Below are 23,463 nucleotides of genomic sequence, written 5' to 3'. Positions count from 1 at the left end.
TTTTCAGCATTTCGAAGACTCCGCTGCTGAAGTTCCGGTCTTCAAGCTCTACATGGCCCGTGAGATTCAGACTTGCCCACTGCCAGCACGCCAAAATGTGATGATCGTGAGACAATTTATGGAAATGGAATCGAACTGCTGAAAACTAACAAAATAGTAATAAAGATACTAATATTCTCCTGAATTGTTAAATCATACTCTCCGCTACTCACCCGCGATTTCCTGCTGCTTTCCGCAACTCTCACTTTCCCATATTATAAGTGTTCTCTGTTCTACAGGAAACTTTCTCCTGTTGCTCTCCGGAATTCGATGGGTCTTCAGTCTGCCAGGTAGAAGCTCAATGTTCTTCTATCATTTTTAAAAGCGTAGAATACATGTTTACTACTTGTTTTCACTTTTTAGTTGTCTCTGATCAAACATATCGCTTTCATTGGTTTTCAATTTTGGCTCACGAAGCCACCTGTTGCAAGAAGTAAAATGGTATAATGTACGGAAAAAAACTCAACAGCCAGATGGGTATTATAGGCGGGGCCGGATTGCCGATCACTATAAAAATGGATTCACTGAATAAGATTTGTCACAATCGCCAAAAATAGTATTTTAGTTTTCATCAGGGATATTTCTTAGAAAAACATTTCAACTTAAAACTAACTTTTTTTCTAGGAATGACTTTTCTCAAACTTGCAATTCAAGTACTTCGCATACCATTTTTGTTCTTCATTGCATTTCGTGCCTTCATCATCCCGAAATTCATTTTTCTTGAAACTGGATCGTATGTTGCTACAGGACTCTTTTCGGCTTTTCATCTTACAATTCTCTGGATTCATATGAACCCGAAATCCCTGAAGTCTTTGTACTACGCATACATTGCATTAACTGTGCTCATGTTGACGGGATGGTTCGATTTCGTTTTCAGAAAACATTGTACGGTCTAAGACTTTTCTAGCTGATGTAAGATAATATGATATTTCTAGGTTTCCTCAAAAAGTACGGATTCCTCGTTGCCATGGGAATAGCTGGAAATGTTCCGAACTCTCGCGAAGTCACAATGATTATTGAATTGGATATGCTTAGTTAGTTAGTTGACTCTTACTTTTCAAATTTTAAGTTTTTTGACCTGTGAACGTATTTTTTCACAGAACCTTTTTACACTTAAAGAAAATGCGGAAAATCTTAACAATTGAGCCCTGTTAAGAAATAATTTCGTTTGTTCGAAATCTTTTATTTTTATTTTTGAAGGATCATTATTTCAGGTTTGACTTTAACCCTTGTCCTGTTGTACCTGCAACTGAAGAAAAGTGTAGCTGAAGAGTTCGTGTTCCCCAAGCAACCAAAAAAGTCAATCCGAGGACCAGTCTGCTTCACCAACACGCTCACAGAGGATAATGAAGGATACTTCGAAAACATCTATGGAGATCTAATTTTTACATCCAGAACCTCCAATACTTTCTCCATTTGAGACACCAAGTTAATTGAAATCATCTCAAATTGTTAATATTGATTTCTGATAAACCTAATTGTTAACGTGTTTTACAAACGCTCAATGGAAACAAGATTGGAAATGGCAAACGAGTAATTAAATATTTCCCGTTAAACTTGGCGTTCTAGATATGGAACAATCACCATATTTTTGTTTTAGAAATTCACAGAAAATTGAGATTCGTAAAACGATTGAAGAACGGGCTGTAAAAATTGGAATTTAATCAAAAATGCATGAATTAAGTATTCTTTTTCGTTTTTTGCTACTATGATCGTCACTTTTTCGCGTCGATGGAGGGTATGTAAGAAATTTCTTTTAAGTTTCAGATCTAGTTTTTTCAAAATGTAGAAGTTTTCTAAAGGTTTCCAAAAGTTTCTCTAGCTTCTAAACATTCCAGTCAAAAAAACCACAAGTTATTCAAAATAATTTTACAATTTATTATCTAGAAAGTTTTGCCACTATACACTTTTAATATTCCCTGAACCTTCCTTCTTCTCCGATGAATCATCGTTGAATTCCAGGTGTTCAAACATTGAGCTGCTTGTCGGCGAGCCTCCCTTTCTGTCAGTTTTCAAATCGATTTACCCTTTCCGTTTCAAAATGCCTCCTATATTACTAACATTTCTGTTGTTTTCAAATGTTTATGCGAACTTTATGAATATGCTCATGGGATCATCTTCCGCACCCCTACAACAGTACAGAGCATATGCAGGTTGGTCAAAACTTATGCTGAAAAGTTTTTTTTTCAGAATTTTGGCGATTATTTTCATCGAAAATTTAGCATTAACAGCAACTTTTGGAAATTTCAAAAAAAAAAGTTCCAAAATTAATTCCAGGGTGCTCATCATCTGGCTGTGTTCCGGCTACAATTGTCCCAAAATCTTCCGGATTTTGGCCAAATGCAGATATGATAGCAGGCCTGCAGACTGAGCAACGATCTCAGAATCAAAACCAAAACTCGAATAATCCTCAGCAAGACGATCCGAGAACAAGTCAAAGTACTGGACAGATTAACGGTAATGTGCCAGGAAGTTCAAGCTCTAATCAGCAACCTGTAATCTATATCGCAAGGGCTGGATCTGATAAATATAAAAATTCTGAAGTGACAACAAGTACTCCTACTCCTAATGGGTTTAATTTTGGAAATGGTTTTCAAGGAGGTCAAAATCAGAATACTGGATTTTCTTCCGGATTTTTCAATAATCAAAACCAGAATTCAAATCAAAATTTGAATCAGAACAACTTTCAACAAAATCAGAACTTAGGAGCCTCGTCTGGATTCTTCAACAATCAAAATCAGCAAAACTCTCAACAAAATCAAGTTAATGGTCCAACATCCGGGTTCTCTAACCAACAAACTTCTAATCAAAACTCTGGATTTTTCAATAATCAAAACCAACAAAACGGACAAAATTTTGGAAACTCTGGGAATCAAAATGGAGTCAATCCCTATTCTGGAGCATTTTCAAACGGGCAAAATCAAAATCAACAAGGATTCTTTGGAAATAATCAAAATAATCAACAAAATTCCAATGGTCAAGTTCAAGGATCACAAAATAATCAAATTTGGAATCAAAATCAAAACCCAAATATTTTACCATTTGGACCCAATCTAGTGAACAGTAATACACAGTTCGGGCCACAACCGTTTCAACCAATCCAGGTTGGCTCTATTCGTCAACCATTTTCAAACAAGGACTGGAATTTTCAGCCCGGCGGTCAAGCTGTTCAATTTGTGGGAGGAGGTGGAAGTGGGGGAGCACCGGTAAGCTTTTTTTTGGCAATAGCCGCAAGTTTTATTTCCGGAGCAAAATGTCTGGAAAAATTGGAAAACGATGTTATGATTTATATAACAGGGAAAAGTTTTTGAAAAGCATATGCAATGAATTTGACCGGTAAAAGCCAAAAAGACAAGATAGGATAAAACACTTGCGCGGGAATTTTAGGATAAATCAGCCACTTGAAAATTTTTGAATTTTTTTAGAAATTTACTGCAAAAATAAAAAAATTATTAAGTCAAAGGTTTCGCAAAAGTTTATTTTCAGGGATCGCAATCCGTACCGATGACTGATGAAGCACAGCAGATTGCTGTTCAAATTCAGGTTTTGTTAGGAATCAACTTATCAATCCACAATAAAAACAAATTACAGGCAATTCGAGACAATTTGAGCATTACACGAAACGAATCAAATTATTTGATAAATCAACTGAAATTAAGTTTACCACAAGAACTGCAAAACCAACTGGAAATGGTTTGAAACTTCAATTAATAAATGAAAATATTTGACTGTCAATAAAGTTTATTAAACAAAGTAAAAATGCCATAAATGTAATATAACCGGTTGAGGATCTTCAGAGAATGTGCAAGAGGGGACCCGAATTGATCAATGAGTTTGAAAAAAGTTTAGTGAGACTATACAGGTGGAGCAAAATTCGGTGGTGGAGGAATACGGTACGTTTGATAAGCTTCTGAACGTAAAGAGTTTGGAGAGGTTACTGTAGATTTTGACATCCAATATGTCAGTGGACGTTGTTGATCCCAAGGCATATCGTATCTGAAATGAGTTAGCTGATTATAAGGAAAAAAGGGATTTTTAAGGAGGCGCGGTTTCAGGGCTTGGCGCCTGCCTGACACCTTCCAAGTCTCACGCAGGCCTCCTCGCCTCAATTTGTCATTCTGGCGTAAAGGAAAAATCAGGCATTTCGACGCCTTCATGCCAGCCGTTTGTCAGATAGGTTGACCTAGACTGACTACTATTTCTAGAGCACCTATGCAAACAGATGTTCCATTAGTTTGCATCCCCCAAGAAAAGTAAGATAAGATTCTAGAAACCAGGTGTCCCCCCTTACCGTGTGTCATAATCGTCGCAACGGCTGTTATATGGAATGAGACGTGGCTGAACGTTTACACTAACATTTCTTCGAGATGATCTGGAATAATGGTTATATAGGTAATAGAACAGTTATAAATTCACTTACTTTTTGGATTTCAGGTAAACTGAAAGCATAATGATAAAAGCTAGACTAGCAAAAAAGGCCAAAGCTGCAAGCAAACAAATTCCAACTTGAAGAGATTCGGAAGTTGATGATTTGTAGAAAATGCCAACAAATGAATGAATTCCAGATTCTAGAGCCGATTGTTGCAGGTTTATCTGAAATAAAAACTTAATTTAGTGCGCATAATCTCTCACTTTAAAACCTTCTTTTTGTCAATGTTGCGTTGAAGTTTTTTTTGGATTATAATATGGGAGTATAGAGAAATATTTGTACTTTCTGAAAACAGTTTCACTTTTGATTGAAATCCTTTAAAGTTGTTCAAAAATTGCCTCAAAATAGTAATGTGCCGATTGGCAAATTCGCTCGGCATATCACGGCTTTACTGAAAGCTTTTAAGCAACTTTTTGAGACTTTCAATTAAAACTAAAATTATTTTCAAAAATATTGGTTTTTCTATATTTCTACATGCATTTCCAAAATAAAAAATATAGACACAAAGACGAAAAAAAAAACATTGAACATTGTTCAATACTTTTTGAAACCAGAGCTCCAATTTTTCAAAGATATTATTTACCTGTTGTGGAATCTCATTTGAAATTAAAATCTCTTGCGGATCCGGACACCATGGACACCTTTCCACATGCTTCGTGACAGTAATCGTTGCTTCAAAACATTTCGCCTTCAGATGAATCGTTTTATTTTCTGCCGACTCGGGAGCCAGCTCATAAAGATCCACTGGAAATATTCTAACAGCAGGCGTCTGGTCGCAAGTTCTTGGGAATCCATAAGTTGTGTCTACTCCAACTACTTGTGCCGACAATGATACATCTTCTATCCGTCCTGATGGCCAATATGAGACAAACGGAGCAACTGTGTGCTCTAGAAATTGTTCAGTGACTGGCCAACTTATAGATGCACGTTCAGAAATTGGTAGGAGATCTTTGAGAAGCTGAAATATAAATACAATTTCTCAAGAAACCCCATAATTCAATTGGAATTATTTGTCATTTTTCTCATTAATTTTTTTTCAAAAAAAAAGCTTCAGGTTTATGGTTAAAGAAGCTCACTATAAAATTGAAAAACGAGGATTTTTCAGACAAAGAGGTACATTTGTTTGCTGTAGATTACACCAAATTTAATTTTCTTTAATTTTTGTCAATTATTATTGTCGTTGAAAAGTTTGACATATTCTTGAATTAAAAATTTTTGTCAATTTTTGGAAATTTTCAGGGTTTTTAAATTTATTTTCGGCTATCGAAAAATTTCGCACATTTGAGTCAATTATTCCGATAAACATTTTTTTAATTTCATTCCGGTTTTTTTTTTCTAAATCCAAAGTCCCAAATTTGCAAACGTCATAATAAAATGCGCCAAAAAATTTCAGCTTCCTTCAAAATTTTCGGACTTCCAAAAAAATAAAACTGCCCACTTTTTGACTTGAAGATTTTTTCTGACAACTAACCTGAAACCTCGGATGAGAGCACAGAACTGTAGTCAAGCATCCTTCCTGCCATTCAATACTATTTATATCTGCTGATAACCAAAATGGCTTTGATTTTTGAGGCATTGAATTTCCAAAAGAAAGAAATACCAAAAAATACAAAGCTGTCGTCCAGGTCATCTGAAAGAATCGTAACATTTGAGAATAAAATAAAATGGGTTGTTTAAAGTGGAAACGGAAGAAACTAAATAAAGGTAATAAAGAGATGACATAATGTTCTGCTAGTTAGTACAAGAAAGACATACATTGACATGTTGACGTGGCAGACAGATTGTGCAAGAGATTAGGTGAACAGAAGGAAGGAAGAGAGCAAGAGGGGGCGGAGTTTGAGAAGGTGCTAATGGGGTTCAAAGAAAATGCCGAAGGTGGTGGACTGGGATCAGGATGTATCTATTGGCCTTATTCATTCTTGAAATTGAAACTGTTGCAGCCACGTTCAAATTATAGGAATGGGTTTGATTTGCATTTTTTTAATTTTTTTGAAGGCCTGTAGAATTGCTCCAAATCATTTTTCTGCAAATTTCCAATGTTCAGAAGAAAGATATCATTTTGGATGTTTCCTGAATAGTTTTAATTTTATTTAAAAATCTGAAATTTTGTATCGAGAACATTTTTTAAATATCAACAAAAAAAATTCCAAAAAGCATCCCAATTGGTAACTTACTCTTAAACACTATAAAAATATAAAAATCTGCAAAAACAGCTTTTCGAGCAACTCTATGAGTTTCGAAAGTAGTATGCAAAAATTTTGCAATAGTATGCAGTGCCGACCATAATTAAATTTTAAAAAAGTTTGTCAAAATGACTAAATTCTTATTTTTTTTTCCAATTTTTCCTTAAAATGTGTGAAAAGTTTATTTTTCAATTCTGAGAAAAATTGTCGACAAAAAATGAATATGTAAATTTTAAAAAACCCAGGTTCAAGTACTTCAACTAATCTGGAAATGGTATTTAGCTAGTCAAATTACAGGTTACCGCACTTTGCGGTTTTCCCTGACCCACCATATGTTACGTTATTTACTAGATTTTCCCCTTCTCTCACTTTTCAACTTACCGTCACTAAATCCTCTAATATCTTAGAGTGTCTGTATTGATACATTCAATCGACTAAAGGTCAATTTACAGATACATATGTGCTCAGAAATTCTACTCTTCAGTTTTGCTCAACTCTTGACTGACCGGTATGTGAGGTGATAATTCCGGATTATGTCATTCAAAAAAGATGAGCGACAAGAGAAAGACGTATAAAGATTAAGGAAGAACAATGGAGCGGAAGAGAAAAAGAAAGAACATGAAGGGAGAAGGAGGTCCCTGGGAATCTGATTGTAAATCTTTTCAAAAGATCTTGAAACAAATTTGTATGTGTTTTTTTTTTCATTTGAGTTTTATTTAATTGAATCAAAGAATATGTAGGAAGAGTACCGTTTAAAAAATTATAGAAAATTGATATTTTTCTAAAAAAAAAAAACGGAAACATTATGAAAGCGTTTTGCAAGTCTTTAGTTCTTCCAGAAAAATATCTAAAAATTTTTGAAAAATTGGGTGCGAGAACTTTCCGGTTTTTTTTAACAAAAATTCCAAAGAGCTTCCAGAGTTTTTTTTGCAGCATGTAGTGAGGTGCAAACTAGCAGAGGAAAAACGGTAGTTTTTCAGGATCTTGCCGTATCGCATCTACGCACTCCTTTTTACGCCTAAAAATACTCACAATTTGATACTCTCACTCATTACATTGCCACGTTGGCGGCAAACTTGCAAGTGACCGCCCGTCGCTTCCGTTTGCCCTACAGAAGGTGCGAAAAAGGAGCCCTTTCGGTGACAGTTTCAGATTTCTCACCTTTTTCTTTACCGGAATATAGACGAGAAATCGTACTAACAATAGAACGTAAGGAAGAAAAAGAAATGTTGAGGAGGACGTGGGAACAAAACGATTTGCATAGTTTTGATGGATGGAATGGGACAGAAAATGAACGGGAAATACCAATGGTTGATTTTTACGATTAATATTGTAAAAATGATATGAAATTAGAAAAATTTGTTGATTTTTTTGTCATTTTTATTCTACCTCGGAACACGAATCATACACGAATTTTTTTGTTGCAAAAAACATGGGAAATGTTGAATGAAAATTTTAAGAGAAATGCACAAAAATTTTAGTAAGTTCTAGGAAAAAACAAAATTTCAATGTTTCAAGCATATTCAATCTACCACTCCAGGTACAAAGTATACTGAAAAAATTTGCCGTTTTGTCGTTTTTTTAAATCATTTTTCTCATCAAAATTGCTCAAAAACTGTAATAACTTTTGCAAAACTTATTTAAATATCTCTCAAAAAGTACTCTCACTCCTATGAAACAAAAGAAATTCACCACAAAACAACACAACTTTTAATTTTATATCTTAAACCTATTCTCAAGTGAAGCGGTAACTCGCATCTTCCCCGTTTGCCTCGATAAAAATCTTATCTCAGTTTTTTCGATTCGCTTTTTGTTTGAGTCTCGACCTCACCGCTTGAAATTTCCAAAACGAGACGAATTGAGATGGAGATACCGATCTATGAGGAAAAAGTGACTGAATCAAATGAAAAATCAGAAGAAGAGGTTCTAGTGGTTGAAGGATGGGAATGAGTTCTTCAGATAAAGAAGTCGGATGGAAGGAGAAGAAAAATTTGTGGAAAGTTTAAGTTGTTAAGGTAGTTTTTGTGTAAGCCTACGTATAAATTCCTAAAAAATTACACATTTTTTCAAACTTTTCAGTCAGATTAAAATTTTGGTAAATGCCAAATTTTTAAAAAGTTTGGATTTTTGGTCTACTTACAAAATTATGATAAATGAAATCGGAGTAATTATCATTGTTACATGAAATACATACAACATTTCAAAGATTTCTTGGGAAATTTTATTGCAGTTTACCCAACTTCTATTCACATTTTCAATAAAAATTTTACAAAAATTATTGCAAAAAGTACGTGAAAAATACCATAAAAACTTGATTGTGGTGCACTCTAAACGGTCCTATTTTTTCAATACCACAGGAATGGTTCGGAACAACTTTCTTACTGGCGATACATAGTAAATTATTATAATTATTCCATAGAAAAAAAAGGAATAACTGAAACATTTTTGTAATTAATTTCTATGCTAATAACGTATTCATTCACCTTCATGGTATCAAGGTTTCAACCAGTAATTATCCCAATTTGAGACTAAATATCATTTTAAAAAATGTTGGTAAGATATTAGTAATCCAAAAAATAACTCTACCGTAAATGTCAATCAAATACTAGCAGATGATGTCATAAGGTACTCTCACAGAGAAATATCATGTTACTGGAAATGGTACATAAGTGTACTTACTTTTGCAAAACCTAGTTAATCATGCACTTGAGCTCTTCTGCTTGAATCTTGATGAATGAATGGGATACATTTCCAGTAAAGAACTGGAAATTATATAGTATGGTTCACTCTCTAAATAGGTATGACAACTGTTGTGATCCAATTATTAACTGTGCCATAAGGCACGGTACTACATACCAAAACAAAAAAATCATCTGTTGCCATTTCTTCGCGTAAAACGACACCTTTTCCTACTCATTTTAGTGTGTCTTTTGACAACCTTATTCCCCGCCGAGTCATCCTAATTTTGGTGTCTCTAATTGGACTCATTTGTTTGTATTCTCGCAGCTGGTGGTCTATACCAGGTGCCGACAGTATTGTTATTTGAGATTCCATTGAAGAGGATAGGCAAGGTCGATGTTGGATTAGAGCAAGTGAACTAGTTTTTTGAATAACTTTGGTTTTTTTGTAGCTCTTTTTTTTTTTTTAGTTTTAATTTAAAGGTGCATAAATTTATTTAAATGGGTCTCGTCGCGAGTAAAACGTTTTGGGTTGAGAGCAAAAATTTTGACTTTTTTTTCCATTTTGAAAAAAGTTTTTTGTTAGTTTGGGGAACTGAAATTTGAAAAAGCAAGAATTATAATCGAGAAATTTGTTTTTTAATTATCAGGCACTACCAGGCAAAAAAATATGTGCTAATTTTAGGACAAATTTCGGTAGATAAAATTGTTATTGGCGTTGCAAACTATTTTCTTTTCAAAAGAAAAATACAAATACATAGTTTGAAATAATACATTTTCATCACACAAATTGGAAGCTCTATTGAAAAATTAAGAGAATCATATGATTCTAATTATTCAACGCGAGAAAAAAAAGACAGCAATCCGAGTGAATTTCCGCTTTAAAGTTTAGTAGTGCATAGGCAGACCTTGGAAGTCTCTGCAAACACCCATGAAGTTGTTGGCATAGGCAAATTTTTATCACCTGCTGTAAAAGTATTTGGTTCTTGCTACCTACAATGTTTCGGTCGCCCTATGTTGAATCTTAAGGGCTGATGTTGCCAACTTTTTGGCTGAAGAATAATATTTTTGAACGACATTTTCAAATATTCCAAAAAATGTTTTGGAAAATCCGATTTTCAGGGTAGAGTTTTAGAGGTCAAAATCAAAACATTTAAAAAAAATCCGATAACAGCAAAATTTTTGCACCAAATACCGGCAAGAAGTGAACGTGCCCAATAGAAAAATCTACAGAATACAGATAATTTGAATTCATATTTCTTGATCCCTCCCTACCACCTACCTTCTGCACTTGAGAACAGGTGAAAAACTTAAGCTGGGTGGGTGGGCACTTATTAGCATTAACATACAAATCCTCACACACAAGTGGGCAGTAAAATGATCGGCTCACTGAGCACAGGAAGTAAATGGAATGTGATTTGAATTGATGACACCAACACCAAATTTCACGATGAAAACTATACGAGACAAAGTTCCAATGAGTCGGGAGGAGAAAGATGCGAAAAACGAGCTATAATCACATTTAGTTCCGCTTTGGATTTGTATTGGTCAAATAGAGAAGAATTGAAGAAGCTCTTTGTCTATGAAAAAGTGTACAATTTGAGATGGGTTCCATTTTCAGATTTTTTTGGAAACAAAAAGATGATTAGTTATTACGAATGTGAAGAGCTTTTGAATAGAAGAACAGTGGATAATTGAATAAGTGGAAAGAGTGGACCCGTTTAAAAATGAAGAGGATTTTTTTTGGAAGCAGTTGAAGTATTTAGCAGCTTATTATTTGGGGAAAGATGGAACAAAAAAAGAGTCTGTAGGGGTATCCGTCCTAGTTCATTTTCTGAAAACAGTGGTAACATGTGATTTTGGGGTTTGATGTCAAGACAAGTATTCTATAGGAAAAGAGTGCGCTAAAATATCGTGTGGCAAATCTGAAACATTTTTTTAACAACCGGGTGAAGTTTGTATTATTTTTAACTGGATAATCAGCTTGTTTCCACTTTTCATGGATTTTAACATTTTAAATTTTAATTTAATTAAGTTTTTAGCCGTTGTTCGTCAGTTTGAGAATTGTCCTGAAAATATTCCAAGTTGGAAGTCGAGCAGAAACATGTAAAGTTTTTTAACAATGTTTATTCCAAATTTGCATAACAATGAAACACAAAACATATCGACTTCAAAGAAAATATCAGAGCCAGATTCAATTTATCATTTTCTTTCGTTCTCCTGAGATTCAAAGTGTTCGAAAACTGAAGAATGCCTTCAAAAGTTTGTACGCTGATTCTCCTGTTCTCTGTAATTAATCAAATGGTAAGATTTTCTAGAATTTGTAAATTTATTTAACATTGGCTTTAAAAACAAAACCGATATTTTCCTGACAGAAGTCTGCAACTTTTTTTCAGAAATGTGGAAGTACGACAGACTGTGCCATGAGAGTATTCAAAGAGACAATAAAAGAAATGTCAGAAGTAGCTGATCTTCAATTGGAAACACTTCAGAATTTATCGCCAGATACGAAAAGGCAAATGAAAATTGCCATCATGGGTGAGATTTGTTCAGTAAACTTTTAAAATTGTATTAACCGCGCACCCAGCGACCTGAATATCAAAAATAAATTTCAGACGTGCTGACTTCAATGGGTCTTTTCCTTGAAATGTCAACTGCATCATCATTCTCTTTTGCGACTCTTCCAATCTACAGTATGACTCAAAATCTTTATAATATCAAATTTCACAATGACTTTTAGTGCTCCGTGCTCAAAACCTTATGAATCTTCTGAGCATGGATCTGGAAAATCTTCAACCAGAACAAGGAACTCTTTCCGAGTCCGTTGAAAAAATGAAGAATATGTTGATATCCGTGGTTAATACACTTCCAAAGAAAGCAATGATTTGTTTCCAAATGGAATGAAACTATAAATTCATTGTTTTCTGATTTTTAATAAAAAGTTCACTTCCACTGCCCATCGATCAATTTAACAAGATGAAACTTGTTCAATTCTTTGATTTCTTTCCAGCATGCCTCGCCGTCATCACACTTAGAACCTTCTGGGCACGGAATTTTACTACATTTCATCGGAAACAGACGTTGAGCTTTGTATTGTCCAAACCACATATCAACAGCTAAGCAATCGCCTGATTTCACGTGACGGCAGAATCTTTCATACGGTGATGCGGTGAATATTGGAGGAATTGATGTCATCAGATATAGGATTATCTAGAAAAATGTTCTTTGTGTTTTTGAAGACTTGAGGAGACTTACAATGAAAAATTGCATTATTTCCTTGAGAAAACCAAAATGAATTTTAATTCAAAAACATTTTGCTTTTAACAAAATTTTGTTCAAAAATTAAAAAAAATAAATCGAATCACGTGAATTTTGATTAATTTTGAAACACTTAAAAATCCAAAGCGAATAAAATTACCGAATATAAAAAAGGTTTCTGACTCTCCAATTTTCCACTTGTTCACCTTCAGGACCCTTTTCCCATCATCATTTCCTCCCTGATGCTCATCAATTTCCCATTGCCTATCATTTCATTTCATTATCTTCCCTCAAAAATCTCATAAAATCTTGTTTCTGGTGTGTCCTCTCCGGGAGTCAAAAGCTTCTCAATGTGTGCACCTGACAAGGCCAATAATTCATCCGGGAATCGAAAAAACATCGATCGTAAATCGAGTGAGGTGGGCTGGCAGCTGTTAGTCCTCACCGGGAGACGCATCGCTTTGAAGTCCCGCACCGAAGAAGATGCTCCGCGCACTTTTTTGTGATGAGCCCCCACCTACCTCAAAGTTTACATCTTTATGTCATTGAGGTGACTCGAGACATTGACAGATTGCTGGGAAAACTATACGACCATATAGTTTTTTTTTTTCACTTGTTGTTTTTTTTTGTACTTTCATAATTTAAAAAAAAACAAATAATATTAGACAAAAGTTTTCGAGCTTTTTCCTTTTTTGTTTTTCAACTTTACTATTGAATTTTTTTTGGAAATAAAATTTCTAGATTTCACAGTAGGAATTTGGTCGAAATATATATAAAAGAAGTGAACAAATATAGAATTTCAGGATTTGAAATTTATAGTCAAAGTTTTCGCAAATTGCCAAATATTCGAAAAGCTAGGACTTATAGACTTCTAAAATTAGCTATGTTTGTCACTTTTGCCTGCAAAATTTTTTAAACATTTTTTAAACATTTTAATATGATATTTTGTCGTTTTAGCATCATCCAGATTTGGCAATTTTGTGCCAGGAGTTTTTTAAAGGACAGTTTTTGAAAACTTTATTTGGAGGAGAATTTGAAGGATTTTTAATTTGTTCTAACTTTGCAAGAACTTTTTTTTTTTGAAAATTTAATAATTTAATTAATGTTTTAACAAAAATCAATTTTCAAGATATTCTTTCATAGTTACAAATAAAAAATGCATGCTATTAATTTTCCAAAAAATGAATCCCCAGACTCCAAAACACAGGAACATTTGCTCCGAAGCTTCAACTCCCACTAATCTGTGTGTTTGTGAACGTTCAATTTTATTACTTGCGATGGGTAATCTGTTTGTAAATACTGTATGTGGTTGTTCCGTGCTCACTTAATTCCTCTTTTTTTTAACTTTCGTATTGTTTTCTACAAAAATTCCTTTATAAAAACTTTTTCTTATGGAGCTTCATCCCATATTTTCCAGTTTTATCCAACAAAAAAAAGACCCCTGAATTCCTCCAAATTCCTCATTTAAATTTTAAATTCATGATATCGTTCACTTTTTTGCTATTCGTTCTTTTTCTACGGAATGGATTTTCATGCATTTCTAACTTTTCCCCTCATTCTCCAACTCCAACATTTCTCCAAAAATGTTCTTTCACTTGGAACATGAATTTCATAGTTTTGTCCTAATACTTGTAATTTGTCATTTTTCGCCAATGGATTACTCAATGGAATAGACAGATGCCGCCTCTTTGAAAAAAGAAAAAAAGGATTTGTGGACATAGACACTGATTGATGAGTTTTTTGAAACGATTACTGTAATTTTGAATATTCTTTTTTTAAACTAAAAGTTCATCTATCTATCTATAAGAAATTAGTTTACGGTCCATGTCCAGGTCCATAAGAAAGTAAAATTTGAAATTTTTCTTTTGATATTTTTAAAATTGCTCCAATATCTGTCTTTTGGAAACTTTTGATGTCTTTCAAGTGATCATAGAAATGTACACATTCTGAAAATTTTTTAAGCCTATATGAAAAACCAGAACAAAAATTTTCGGTTTTTTTTTCAAAATTTCAAAATTCTCAAAAAACCTTCGGGAATATTTCTCGTCAAGTCCCGATCCCAAAAAGTTTAATTTTTTATAATACTAAATCAAATTTGTTGTTCACCCGCTTCATTTTTTTTTCAAGCCCTCAGGCTCTGAAAATATTTTTTTTTCTATTTATTTTTTCCATATTTTCCATATTCAAATCCCTTTTTGCCGTAAATATTGTAAAGTGTGCGAAGAAGTATTGTTTGTTGAAAAATCGGGGCATAAAATGAATCATCATCCAGAAATGAAGAAGAAGAGTACCAAATATTTATTGGTGCTCGATTTGTTACGGGCGGTGCATAAAATGATATAAACTGACGGAAATAGTGTGTGGAAAACAAGAGACGCAGAGAAAATATGGAAAATCGTGATTTCAATATATTGTCGGATGGCAGTGCATAGGAATTTCATGTTTTCAGATTACAGATTGCATATGAGTTTCGGATTGGATGCATGTAAGCATCGCAAAGTTTCGATTTTTCTTTTCTATGAAACTTAGTCTAAAATTTTCAGTAGACGATTTGCTATTTGTTGTTTTTCAAAGGTTGCACAGTAATTGGATAAATCCGTATTAAGGACACTTTGTAACTTCTGAGGACTCCGACCAATTATATAATTTTTTCTTTAGTTATGACTGGCAAGTTTCATAATTGAATTAAGGGGGCCAATAGTGATGTTTTCAACATTTTTCGGCGGTGCAAATAGGAATTTGGCAGTCTTTTTCAAAAAAGTTATTTTACCTTTACTTTATCTCAATAAACCTTCAAAACTGTAACATCTATAATAGCACTTATATAAAGTTGTGAGTTTTTGAAAAACCTATAAGTGTATCTATCATTCAATTAGCATTTTTAGGCTTATTTTAAATGAGCTGTAGAATTGGAGAGCTTGGACTATACTTTTTTATAATTTTTAAATTCCGATATAAGTTTACAAAACTTTTTATTTCAGTATGGTAATTCAACTTTTTTGAATCAGACATTCATAAATAAATAATATTAAAACATTCGACTAATTCGAAAATAAAATTAATCTTACTTGTTAGTTTAAGTTTGTTTTCAACTCCTTAAATAGTGATTTTTCCACATTTATCAAATATTTTCCTACATTTTCATATTTATTATTAATTTCGAGACTAGATTCTCGGGTCGAAATCAAATTATTTCAATACTTTTGCACTACTTTTTTTTCTTTCGAATGGCCACTACTTCTATTTTAGTAGATTCTTTTGTTGTGATTCACACTACTCAAAAGCACGACGATCATCTCGAATAACAAAACCAACAAAAGCGGAAATCTATCTGAGAAAGGGCCGCTTCTGCTAAGAATAAAAAATCTGACACCTTACCATTCTCGGTGGTTGCTTGCTTGTTTTCTGTTTTCTTAGTCGTCGTCATTTCTTTTTGCCATTGGAATGTTTGTTTTAGAGTGGGGGACCCTCTTTGGTTTTTGAATGTAAAATGAGCAAAGAGAGAATAGAGGGAAGTCTCTTCTTTTTCGTATCAATTACTTCTGTCCGGTAGGCAGAGAGATGCCATTCGTATAGGTGTCATAGGTAAACTATTCTCATCTTTCAAAGCTTTTCATTCCAATACTTTTGTGCTTTGGAAGTGTTTGTCTACGGAAGGATTTTTTGAATGAATAGGTTGAGATTATGTACTTTTGCTATGGACACAAGTTTTTCTGGCAGTCAAATGAAATTTATGAGATTTTAATGTCTTTTTAGTTCAAAAAATGCAACCGTTCCTCCCTCTCCAAACATTTAAATTTCCATTTATAGGATCCCACTTTTTTTCTTTGAATTCAAATCGCCAATGTCCAAGAAATTTTTATTTTCTTTGTTCTTTCTCGTTTAAATAAATGAAGACAGATGAAGGGGTAAGAGTTCACAAGGACGTAGATCCTATTGGGTCAACTACTGGTAATTTGTCAATAACTCATATATCATTATCACTTATCATATTGATAATCTGATTATCGCCTTTCCCTCGTTTTTTGTCTCAATTCTACCATGCGCGGATAGTCAATTAATCTTCATTGGGAATATGTGGTGCTAAAACGATTGCTGGTCCTTTTTTGATCACCCTTTTTCTTTCCTTTTTTTGGCAAATATCGAGAATCTGCAAAGTTTCTTGGATTTATTGTGGTTTTGAAATTTTTTTCGAAAATTTTTTAAATATCTATTTTTAAATTACACAATCAAACGCAACTTAAAACGTTTCTAGAATTAACGAAAAAAAATCTGAAAATTATATGCGAATCAGGAGTGAGGCAGCAGTTGAAAACTACCGGCAATCGACAATTTCGGCAAGTACGGAAAATATCAAATCTAGCTGACAGAGATTTTTTTTGTCAATTTCGTTAATTGCCGGAAATATAAATTTGTTAATTTCTATACATTACACATGTATTCTTGCAAAAGGCTAATTTTTCAATTTGAAACTGTTTCTAATTGTCGTATTGTGAGAAAAAGTTTTGAACTGAAAATGATTATTTTGCAAAAAAATATGTGTAATGTATAGAAATTAACAAATATGTATATTCGGCAATTGAAAAAATTGCCAAAAAATTCTCCCAAATTTTGATTAACTTCGATTGAGGAACGGAGAAAATTTCGGCAATTTTGGCAATTTACCAAAAAATGAAACTATCTGGCAAATCGGCATATCGACAAGTTGCCGTTTTTCCCTATTTTTTCCGGCAATTTGCAGTATGGGAAAAATGTATTCGACATGGTCTCAATACTAGGTTTCAAGTTTTCATAAAACTTTGAGTTTTTGTTTTGTCCACTTTTCCTTCAGTCGATTCTTGTTGTTCTCGCAAGTAATTTCTAATTTCCGGATGAATGAGAATGACACTCTTTCTCACTATGAGACAAATCTCATCTTACATGGTATGACAGACGGGTGGATGTCAACAAATGGCCAATAAATCGTTGAGTTATTGCAGTCACCCACTGTTTGGCGGCAACTCGGCGTTCGAAAGCTTTATGGTCCCAATGGACCCCCTAATTATATATCCGTTTGCTTTTGAAACCCTAAAATGTTTCCATTTTATTTAATTATATCCCCCAACTCAGTTACTTACAACAAGAAAATCCCATTTTTCCCTCAATACATCCCCCTTTTTTGTGGTAGTGCTTTCTTGTCCATCGAACAGCTCATTAAATCTTTGACCGTTTAGAGGATTTCTGTGTCTATACATAGAAATACAGTGTCTGGGTAACCTTGCACCTTACATTTTCAATGAATTGCCATACAAAAAGGCATGAAGAACATCATGAAATGTACTAAATCGGTAATCGAATAGCTTGTCGGGATATTGAAGAATTGAAGGACAACTGTTCCTTCTGTGACATTGACAACGGCTGTTTTCTTTAAATTTCAATTTATTTTGGTATTCATTTCAGTAACTGTCAGCAGGTGGATCATAATTTTATGATCATATAGAAATACAGGTAGCCCTAATTAGAATAGCATCTGCTGTAACAGTTCATCCAGTCAGTTCATCGTAACAGTTCATCATAAAGCAAAAACAAAAACCTAGTTGTAAAATTTTCTCTCGTTGGGAGACTCATCCGCATAAACCCGTGCGCATTATAAGTAATTGTGAGCGATTTTTCTGAATTCTTGTGTTTTTGCAACTACCAAAATGTGTTCCTATTCCATCTAGATATGATGATGTGACAGATCATCGCTCAACTCGTTCATCATCAAATTTCAAACCAAGTGAGTAGTGAGCCTTCGGGAATTTGGAAATTTCGAAGCGTAGAGGACTGGGAGAACATTTTAATGAGCGAGCATTCAAAAGATACGCATCTTTTGATTCGAGATGGAGATGTTCAAATTTACACGGGTGCCAATTTCTCCCCTGTTACATTTACTCTATATAAGCATTTGTCGTTTTAAAGGTTGTAGTTTTCCAAAACTGGTCACGGTACCAGTATTAATTTCATAAACAAAAAAACTTACCTCCCTGCTTTACGATCTCCAATCGCAATCTTTTATTTTCCAATTGCTACCTCATTTTCACGGTTGATTGCAAGTAAGACACTGTAATCAGGAAGTGAGAAACGGGAAGTTTGCTATGTTTTTGGGTAGTTCTAATATTGGAAAAAGAGATGATTGCTTTGGAGACAAGAATTTCCGGTGAAGTACTATTAGTGAATCTTTTTCACTCTTGTAGCTTCTATCAATTAAAAAAAAAAATTTTAAATGTTGTAGTTGCAACTGGTAATCTGTTAATTTTTCTAAACTAACAAAAAATCATAACCCACTAATTCGATAAAATTTCTAAATTCGTTTCATTTCCAGACAAACAATTTAAGCATAGCCTGAAGCTGCCTACCATATAAAACCATAATTTCTATAAATATTTGTAAGTTTTATTATGAATTTTATCAACTATTTGAACTTCTGATTTCTTTTTCTATGAACGCAGAGTTTCTTGGCAACTTCGACTCCATTCAAATTTTTGTTTCTAGAAATAAATTTTCAGTCGAATTCCTCGAACAATTCCGATATCCATATCCACATCCTTCTCCAAAAGAAAAGAAACGAATTCCAATTTCCTCTTCGAATTGTCCAACTTACTGATTTCTTCCTCATTTCGTCTTAAAGTGTTTCTGTTTTCACTGATTTCAATTGATTACCAATGATTTCCGCCCTGAAATCCCATCAAAGTCGCCATTCTTTCTTCGGAAAGCCTATTACGTGAATGTTCGGTTTTATCCCGCGCATTCCATTTTTTTCGGCCAATTCCCTCAACCTCCGTCCCGTTTTTCGCTTTATTATGATTCTGATGACAACACAAACCGTCTAGTTTTTTTTTCCTCCTCGTGCCAGCCAATATTGGAACAATATGTATGAAAAGAGAATGATCGAGGTTTCTATATTTGTTCTTTTTTATTATGGTTTCCTAGTTGTCTTGTTTTCCCAATTTCACTTTTGTACCGTACCTTTTATGGGCATAGATAGCCTGAATATAGTTTTCGTGATTTTGGATCCCGAAATCATGGGCCAAACCTGACAATGTTGCGGAATATTCATTTCACCCGTTTATTTCACCGTATTCAAAAAAAAATGTAGCAAAAGGATAAAAGTCAAGGGCGTTTCTATTACTATTTGCAGTGAAAGTTGTAGCATTCGACCATTTCAGAATCAGTGACCATGACTGGCAAAAGACGTGGAATTGGAAGTTTTGAAGGGATTGTTTTGGGAGGGTTGGGTAGACTTCAGAGTATTTTGTTTCAAAATTGAAATTCTTCCGCTTTTGAAAACCACCTTCAATCGTTAGTAACTTATCAGGATGGACAAAAAAGTTTGCCTACATTTGATACTTTCATTTTAGACTCTATTATAATCTTTTTGGAAAGTATTGTATTCAAACTACTTTGTCAAAACTATAGTGTTTTCAAATTCCTACTTAAACGTGCCTGCCTCTTGCCTGATTGCCAAAAACCTGCCTAATTACCTGCCTACCGCCTATTTTTAGTATATTGGTTAAGCTCCGGAGTTTGGTGGTTTTATCTTATTGTAATTGAAAAAAATTAGCAGATATGTTAACTCATACTTTGTCAGTAGGCATATGGTAAGTCTTGAAGCAAGCTCAGCTCTCTCCTATGCTCGAACAAAATTTTTCACAGTCTTCAAATACAGAAAATATAATTTTCATAACCTTATACATAGTTAAGTCAAGTTGAATACTATGTGTTAAAAATCAAGCACTCTAATATCATTTACGTCAAAATTTTCTAATGCACTCTAGGAACGTCTCATTTTGTACTGAATACAAAATTCATTGGTTATCCAAACAAACTCATTTCAAAAGCGTTTATCCTTTCTTGAATCCTCCTCCACTTCCACCTGTACACATTCATCCTCCAATTTTCGCATGTTTTCCGAGTCTCGTACATAGGAGGAGGAGTTACCCGAATGCAAAAGCCGTATGTACACATCTACACCCCGCGCATTTCACCATTTCTGGACAGGGATGACACTGTATTTATTCACTTTTCATTTTGCATTGTTTTATTGTTGTGAACTCAAAGTTGCCACGTCATTCAAGAGCACCCTATACTTCCGTGTTATTTGCATTTCCTTACTAGGTTATGTGTATGTGTGTTTGTGGTTATGTGAAATACGTAATATTGTCTCAGAGATGATCTCATACAAAGTCTTCCATCTTTATTCTGCATTCTTATATAACCTCTGTCAGTGGTGGTGCTCAGATTTCTAGGTTACATTTGAGTTTTCAGTGATCAAACGTATCTTATCCAGTATCTTATTCAGTTCTGGGTTTAGAGAGTATCTAGGAGGTACAAAACTTTTCAAGTTGAAACAATTGTTCCAAAATTTATTTCCACACTCTGAAATGTTCACAATTTCACGTTCCACTTGAAAGAAAAACCTTCTGAAAATGCGTAACCACGAAATTCTTCTCGTGTAATTTTAATCAACTTCTGGCTTCTCTTTAATGTTTCAGCTCACCTTCCCTAGTAAAAGTGTATTCATTTTCCCTTCTAGATTCTAGATTTCTTTCCATATTCAATTTACCGTACCGTATTTGACACCTTCAAGTGGATTGAGGTGGACACCAACCTTTTGTTCGAAAAGTGCTCACTTGACGGACGCATGTTTTATATACATGTTTTCTTGTCGACAAGGTTAATTCTCTACTTGGCAACCTGGCACCAGATGGTCTGAACCTTTATTTTTGCAATATTTTATACCTGTATCCTCTCTTCATCCGTTCGTCATAATCCTTCCGCGCACTCTCATCGATCACTTATGAGCCACCGAAATCTGGCGGACAGTATGTATGCGTCTCTTTTATTCCGATAATCTATCACACATCGAGGTGTTCACACATATCGATGGTCATCCCTTATTCCCTCAGTCACCTGTTTATAAACCACTTCTCGATGATAGATGATAGTGGTTATCACAACGGAAACTAAACGAAAAGATCAGAACAATAGCTTCCGGTATTCACACTTTATTTTATGCACTAAAGTTAGACGATTTTCTGCCAAAGTTTTGAAACTTCCTGCCAAACTATGGCAACTTTCTGGTAAACTTTTGCATTTCCCTAACAATATTTGGAGACTTGCTGCCAAAATTTTAAAAATTATTGTCAAATTTGGAAGCTTTCTGGCAAAGTTGGGAAAATTCTAGGTTAAACCTTTGTAGGCTCCTACCATTGCTGCAATTTCCTGTTGAACTTTTGAAAATTTCTACCAAACTATTATGTTAATTTTCTGCCAATTGTCTGCAACTTCTTGTCATACTTTTGAAATTTCCTATCGAAGTTTGGCAACTTTCTAAAAAAAATTTCCAGCTTCCAATGAGATTTGCTGTTTCACCTTTGTGAATTTTGGAAGTTTTTGCCATATTTCAGTTGCTCAAAAACAACAACTTTCCTATAAACACTCCTCTAAATTACTCTAAATTTCCATAAAAACATCTTGCCCCTTCACCACTGATCACACCCAACATGCTTCTATAAACAACCATCTGGTGCAACAAACTCCTCTCGTCCTTCTCCAAAATCCCAATTCTTCCACTCGACTCATTCCTCTTAACAATTCCACTCATGAGAATAGTCTCTTCCTAATTATTCGAGGCCATCATTCTCTATCCCAACTGTTTCCCGCAGATGCCCATAGCTTGCCAGGTGTCAATACCTAAACTTTGTTTCCTTTTCTCACCTGTCTTACCTCCTTTCCCCCACCACTTCTACCTTCTCTTATGGAAAAATTGAATTTATTTGAATTGAATCCAAATAGCATTTTGCTACCTATTCGACAATTCTAATGTTTGCTGAGTTTGCCTTTTATACATTTTTCGTTGTATTTTTCAAGTGGTCGAGACGAGTCAGAAAAAAAATATAAATATTAGGATTACGGTAGTAGACGTGTGGCTTTTGACACCTTCTTCTTCTTTTGTTCAATTGCGTGATGGTTAGCTTAACAATGAATTGGGGAGGTACTGTAATGTGTCAAACACTAAGAGTTCCTAATTAAACACTTTTCCAGTGTCACCGATTTTCGTTTTTGATTTTGTATGAGTGCTCACTATCAGTATGCTAATGAAACATTCTTGCATACTTTAGATTTTTCAAAATTCCCAGTCAAAGTTTTGACAAGTTGCCAAGTTTTCGGAAAATTTGGCATCGTAAATTCAAAATCAGAAAAACAAATTTATAGAGTTTTCGAATTCCTGAAAAATGGTATATTGAATCTGATTTCATTTACCAATACCAACTTTTATCATTTACCAACTTCTGTCTACTTACCCTCGTAAATTGTGAGATGTTATTCTAGGTTCTCACATATTTAATTTCAAATTCCCAAATAAATCTTATTGAAGTTCTTTATGTAGTCATTTCTTTCCAAAGCTCAATATTTCATTCTCACCTGGTCTTTCCTGCCTGTCTTTTATTATATTCCTTTTTCTTCTACTTTCCATCATGAGTCCATCAATCGGACGAAAAGCTCATTACGCTCTATTCCCATCCTAACAATTTCCATTTTCCGGTGACAGACGTTTGTCTCTTTTTGCTTCTTTTCGTAAGTGCTCGTCCTCTTTCATTTTCCGGTCATCAGATGACCGTCCCATTTTTGAGACACCGTCTTGCAGAAGCCAGATGGCAGGGCGTCACTACGGCGCCAGGACGCTGTGAACAAGCGAATTCGTCTTTGGGAGGGGGATATGCAGATGAATCAGTGAAAGATCTGTAGATGTCAGTTGGTGTGAAAAAGATAGACAACCAACCAGCTGCCACATTCAGAATAGTTAGTATAGGGAAATATCATTTGTTGATTGTCAAACTGAGAGCCCAAAGGA

The 23,463-nt window shown here is 34.2% G+C and overlaps 6 protein-coding genes and 8 non-coding genes across 14 annotated transcripts in view; 8 read left to right on the top strand and 6 right to left on the bottom strand.

Annotated features, from left to right (window-relative positions):
* The window catches only part of C05B5.2 (uncharacterized protein), a 710-nt gene extending 528 nt beyond the window's left edge, over nucleotides 1-182 (top strand). The window contains exon 2 of the mRNA NM_066817.6: nucleotides 1-182. This exon is cut by the window's left edge and continues 406 nt beyond it. Within this exon, the coding sequence (NP_499218.2) occupies nucleotides 1-142 (142 nt within the window). The 3' untranslated portion in view covers nucleotides 143-182.
* Nucleotides 183-665: 483 nt separating this feature from the next.
* C05B5.17 (uncharacterized protein) lies at nucleotides 666-1,459 on the top strand (the record flags this gene model as incomplete). Its single annotated transcript, NM_001268125.1, has 3 exons — nucleotides 666-924; nucleotides 975-1,073; nucleotides 1,254-1,459. 3 exons carry the CDS (start codon nucleotides 666-668, stop codon nucleotides 1,457-1,459), a joined length of 564 nt encoding a protein of 187 aa, NP_001255054.1.
* Nucleotides 1,460-2,010: 551 nt separating this feature from the next.
* Nucleotides 2,011-3,804, top strand: pqn-8 (Prion-like-(Q/N-rich) domain-bearing protein 8). Its single transcript, NM_001322760.3, has 5 exons — nucleotides 2,011-2,192; nucleotides 2,317-3,143; nucleotides 3,192-3,245; nucleotides 3,526-3,582; nucleotides 3,631-3,804. The coding sequence occupies exons 1-5, from the start codon at nucleotides 2,081-2,083 to the stop codon at nucleotides 3,736-3,738; spliced, it is 1,158 nt and encodes a 385-aa protein (NP_001309437.1). The 5' UTR covers nucleotides 2,011-2,080; the 3' UTR covers nucleotides 3,739-3,804.
* Nucleotides 3,766-6,116, bottom strand: C05B5.4 (uncharacterized protein; the record flags this gene model as incomplete). The annotated part of the gene is made up of 5 exons (NM_066815.2): nucleotides 3,766-4,035; nucleotides 4,331-4,411; nucleotides 4,460-4,632; nucleotides 5,052-5,426; nucleotides 5,940-6,116. 5 exons carry the CDS (start codon nucleotides 6,114-6,116, stop codon nucleotides 3,894-3,896), a joined length of 948 nt encoding a protein of 315 aa, NP_499216.1. The 3' UTR covers nucleotides 3,766-3,893.
* On the top strand, nucleotides 4,049-4,198 carry C05B5.14. The gene has a single exon (NR_052673.1). It is a non-coding gene; the product is annotated as an Unclassified non-coding RNA C05B5.14 (non-coding RNA).
* Nucleotides 6,117-10,372: 4,256 nt separating the features above from the next.
* C05B5.15 lies at nucleotides 10,373-10,521 on the top strand. The gene has a single exon (NR_052672.1). It is a non-coding gene; the product is annotated as an Unclassified non-coding RNA C05B5.15 (non-coding RNA).
* Nucleotides 10,522-11,548: 1,027 nt separating this feature from the next.
* On the top strand, nucleotides 11,549-12,276 carry C05B5.1 (uncharacterized protein). The gene is made up of 4 exons (NM_066814.5): nucleotides 11,549-11,633; nucleotides 11,726-11,867; nucleotides 11,945-12,022; nucleotides 12,070-12,276. Exons 1-4 carry the CDS (start codon nucleotides 11,580-11,582, stop codon nucleotides 12,231-12,233), a joined length of 438 nt encoding a protein of 145 aa, NP_499215.2. The 5' UTR covers nucleotides 11,549-11,579; the 3' UTR covers nucleotides 12,234-12,276.
* C05B5.12 (uncharacterized protein) lies at nucleotides 12,273-12,622 on the bottom strand (the record flags this gene model as incomplete). Its single annotated transcript, NM_001268124.4, has 2 exons — nucleotides 12,585-12,622; nucleotides 12,273-12,539 (listed from the first exon to the last, which is right to left on the bottom strand). Exons 1-2 carry the CDS (start codon nucleotides 12,597-12,599, stop codon nucleotides 12,273-12,275), a joined length of 282 nt encoding a protein of 93 aa, NP_001255053.1. The 5' UTR covers nucleotides 12,600-12,622.
* A 308-nt stretch (nucleotides 12,623-12,930) lies between these two features.
* R10E12.8 lies at nucleotides 12,931-13,053 on the top strand. Its single transcript, NR_052671.1, has one exon. It is a non-coding gene; the product is annotated as an Unclassified non-coding RNA R10E12.8 (non-coding RNA).
* R10E12.5 lies at nucleotides 12,932-13,054 on the bottom strand. The gene has a single exon (NR_052670.1). It is a non-coding gene; the product is annotated as an Unclassified non-coding RNA R10E12.5 (non-coding RNA).
* A 4,393-nt stretch (nucleotides 13,055-17,447) lies between these two features.
* R10E12.4 lies at nucleotides 17,448-17,699 on the bottom strand. Its single transcript, NR_052668.1, has one exon. It is a non-coding gene; the product is annotated as an Unclassified non-coding RNA R10E12.4 (non-coding RNA).
* On the top strand, nucleotides 17,523-17,665 carry R10E12.9. The gene has a single exon (NR_052669.1). It is a non-coding gene; the product is annotated as an Unclassified non-coding RNA R10E12.9 (non-coding RNA).
* A 3,697-nt stretch (nucleotides 17,700-21,396) lies between the features above and the next one.
* On the bottom strand, nucleotides 21,397-21,618 carry R10E12.12. Its single transcript, NR_052667.1, has one exon. It is a non-coding gene; the product is annotated as an Unclassified non-coding RNA R10E12.12 (non-coding RNA).
* A 1,351-nt stretch (nucleotides 21,619-22,969) lies between these two features.
* On the bottom strand, nucleotides 22,970-23,316 carry R10E12.3. The gene has a single exon (NR_052666.1). It is a non-coding gene; the product is annotated as an Unclassified non-coding RNA R10E12.3 (non-coding RNA).
* Between the last annotated feature and the right edge of the window lie 147 nt (nucleotides 23,317-23,463).

This window comes from Caenorhabditis elegans, chromosome III (assembly GCF_000002985.6).
Source record: "Caenorhabditis elegans chromosome III".
Classification (NCBI taxonomy): Eukaryota; Metazoa; Nematoda; class Chromadorea; order Rhabditida; family Rhabditidae; genus Caenorhabditis; species Caenorhabditis elegans.
The sequence above is the reverse complement of the archived record's forward strand: the minus strand, read 5'-3'. Positions and strand labels throughout refer to the sequence as shown.

Bases quoted from the DNA above. Each gene is read 5' to 3' on its own strand.
- pqn-8 (NM_001322760.3), top strand. From the start codon at position 2,081: ATGCCTCCTATATTACTAACATTTCTGTTGTTTTCAAATGTTTATGCG. The intron at 2,193-2,316 runs GTTGGTCAAAAC...AATTAATTCCAG, and splicing joins ACAGTACAGAGCATATGCAG to GGTGCTCATCATCTGGCTGT. The intron at 3,246-3,525 runs GTAAGCTTTTTT...GTTTATTTTCAG, and splicing joins GTGGAAGTGGGGGAGCACCG to GGATCGCAATCCGTACCGAT.
- C05B5.1 (NM_066814.5), top strand. From the start codon at position 11,580: ATGCCTTCAAAAGTTTGTACGCTGATTCTCCTGTTCTCTGTAATTAAT. The intron at 11,868-11,944 runs GTGAGATTTGTT...AATAAATTTCAG, and splicing joins AATGAAAATTGCCATCATGG to ACGTGCTGACTTCAATGGGT. The intron at 12,023-12,069 runs GTATGACTCAAA...AATGACTTTTAG, and splicing joins TGCGACTCTTCCAATCTACA to TGCTCCGTGCTCAAAACCTT.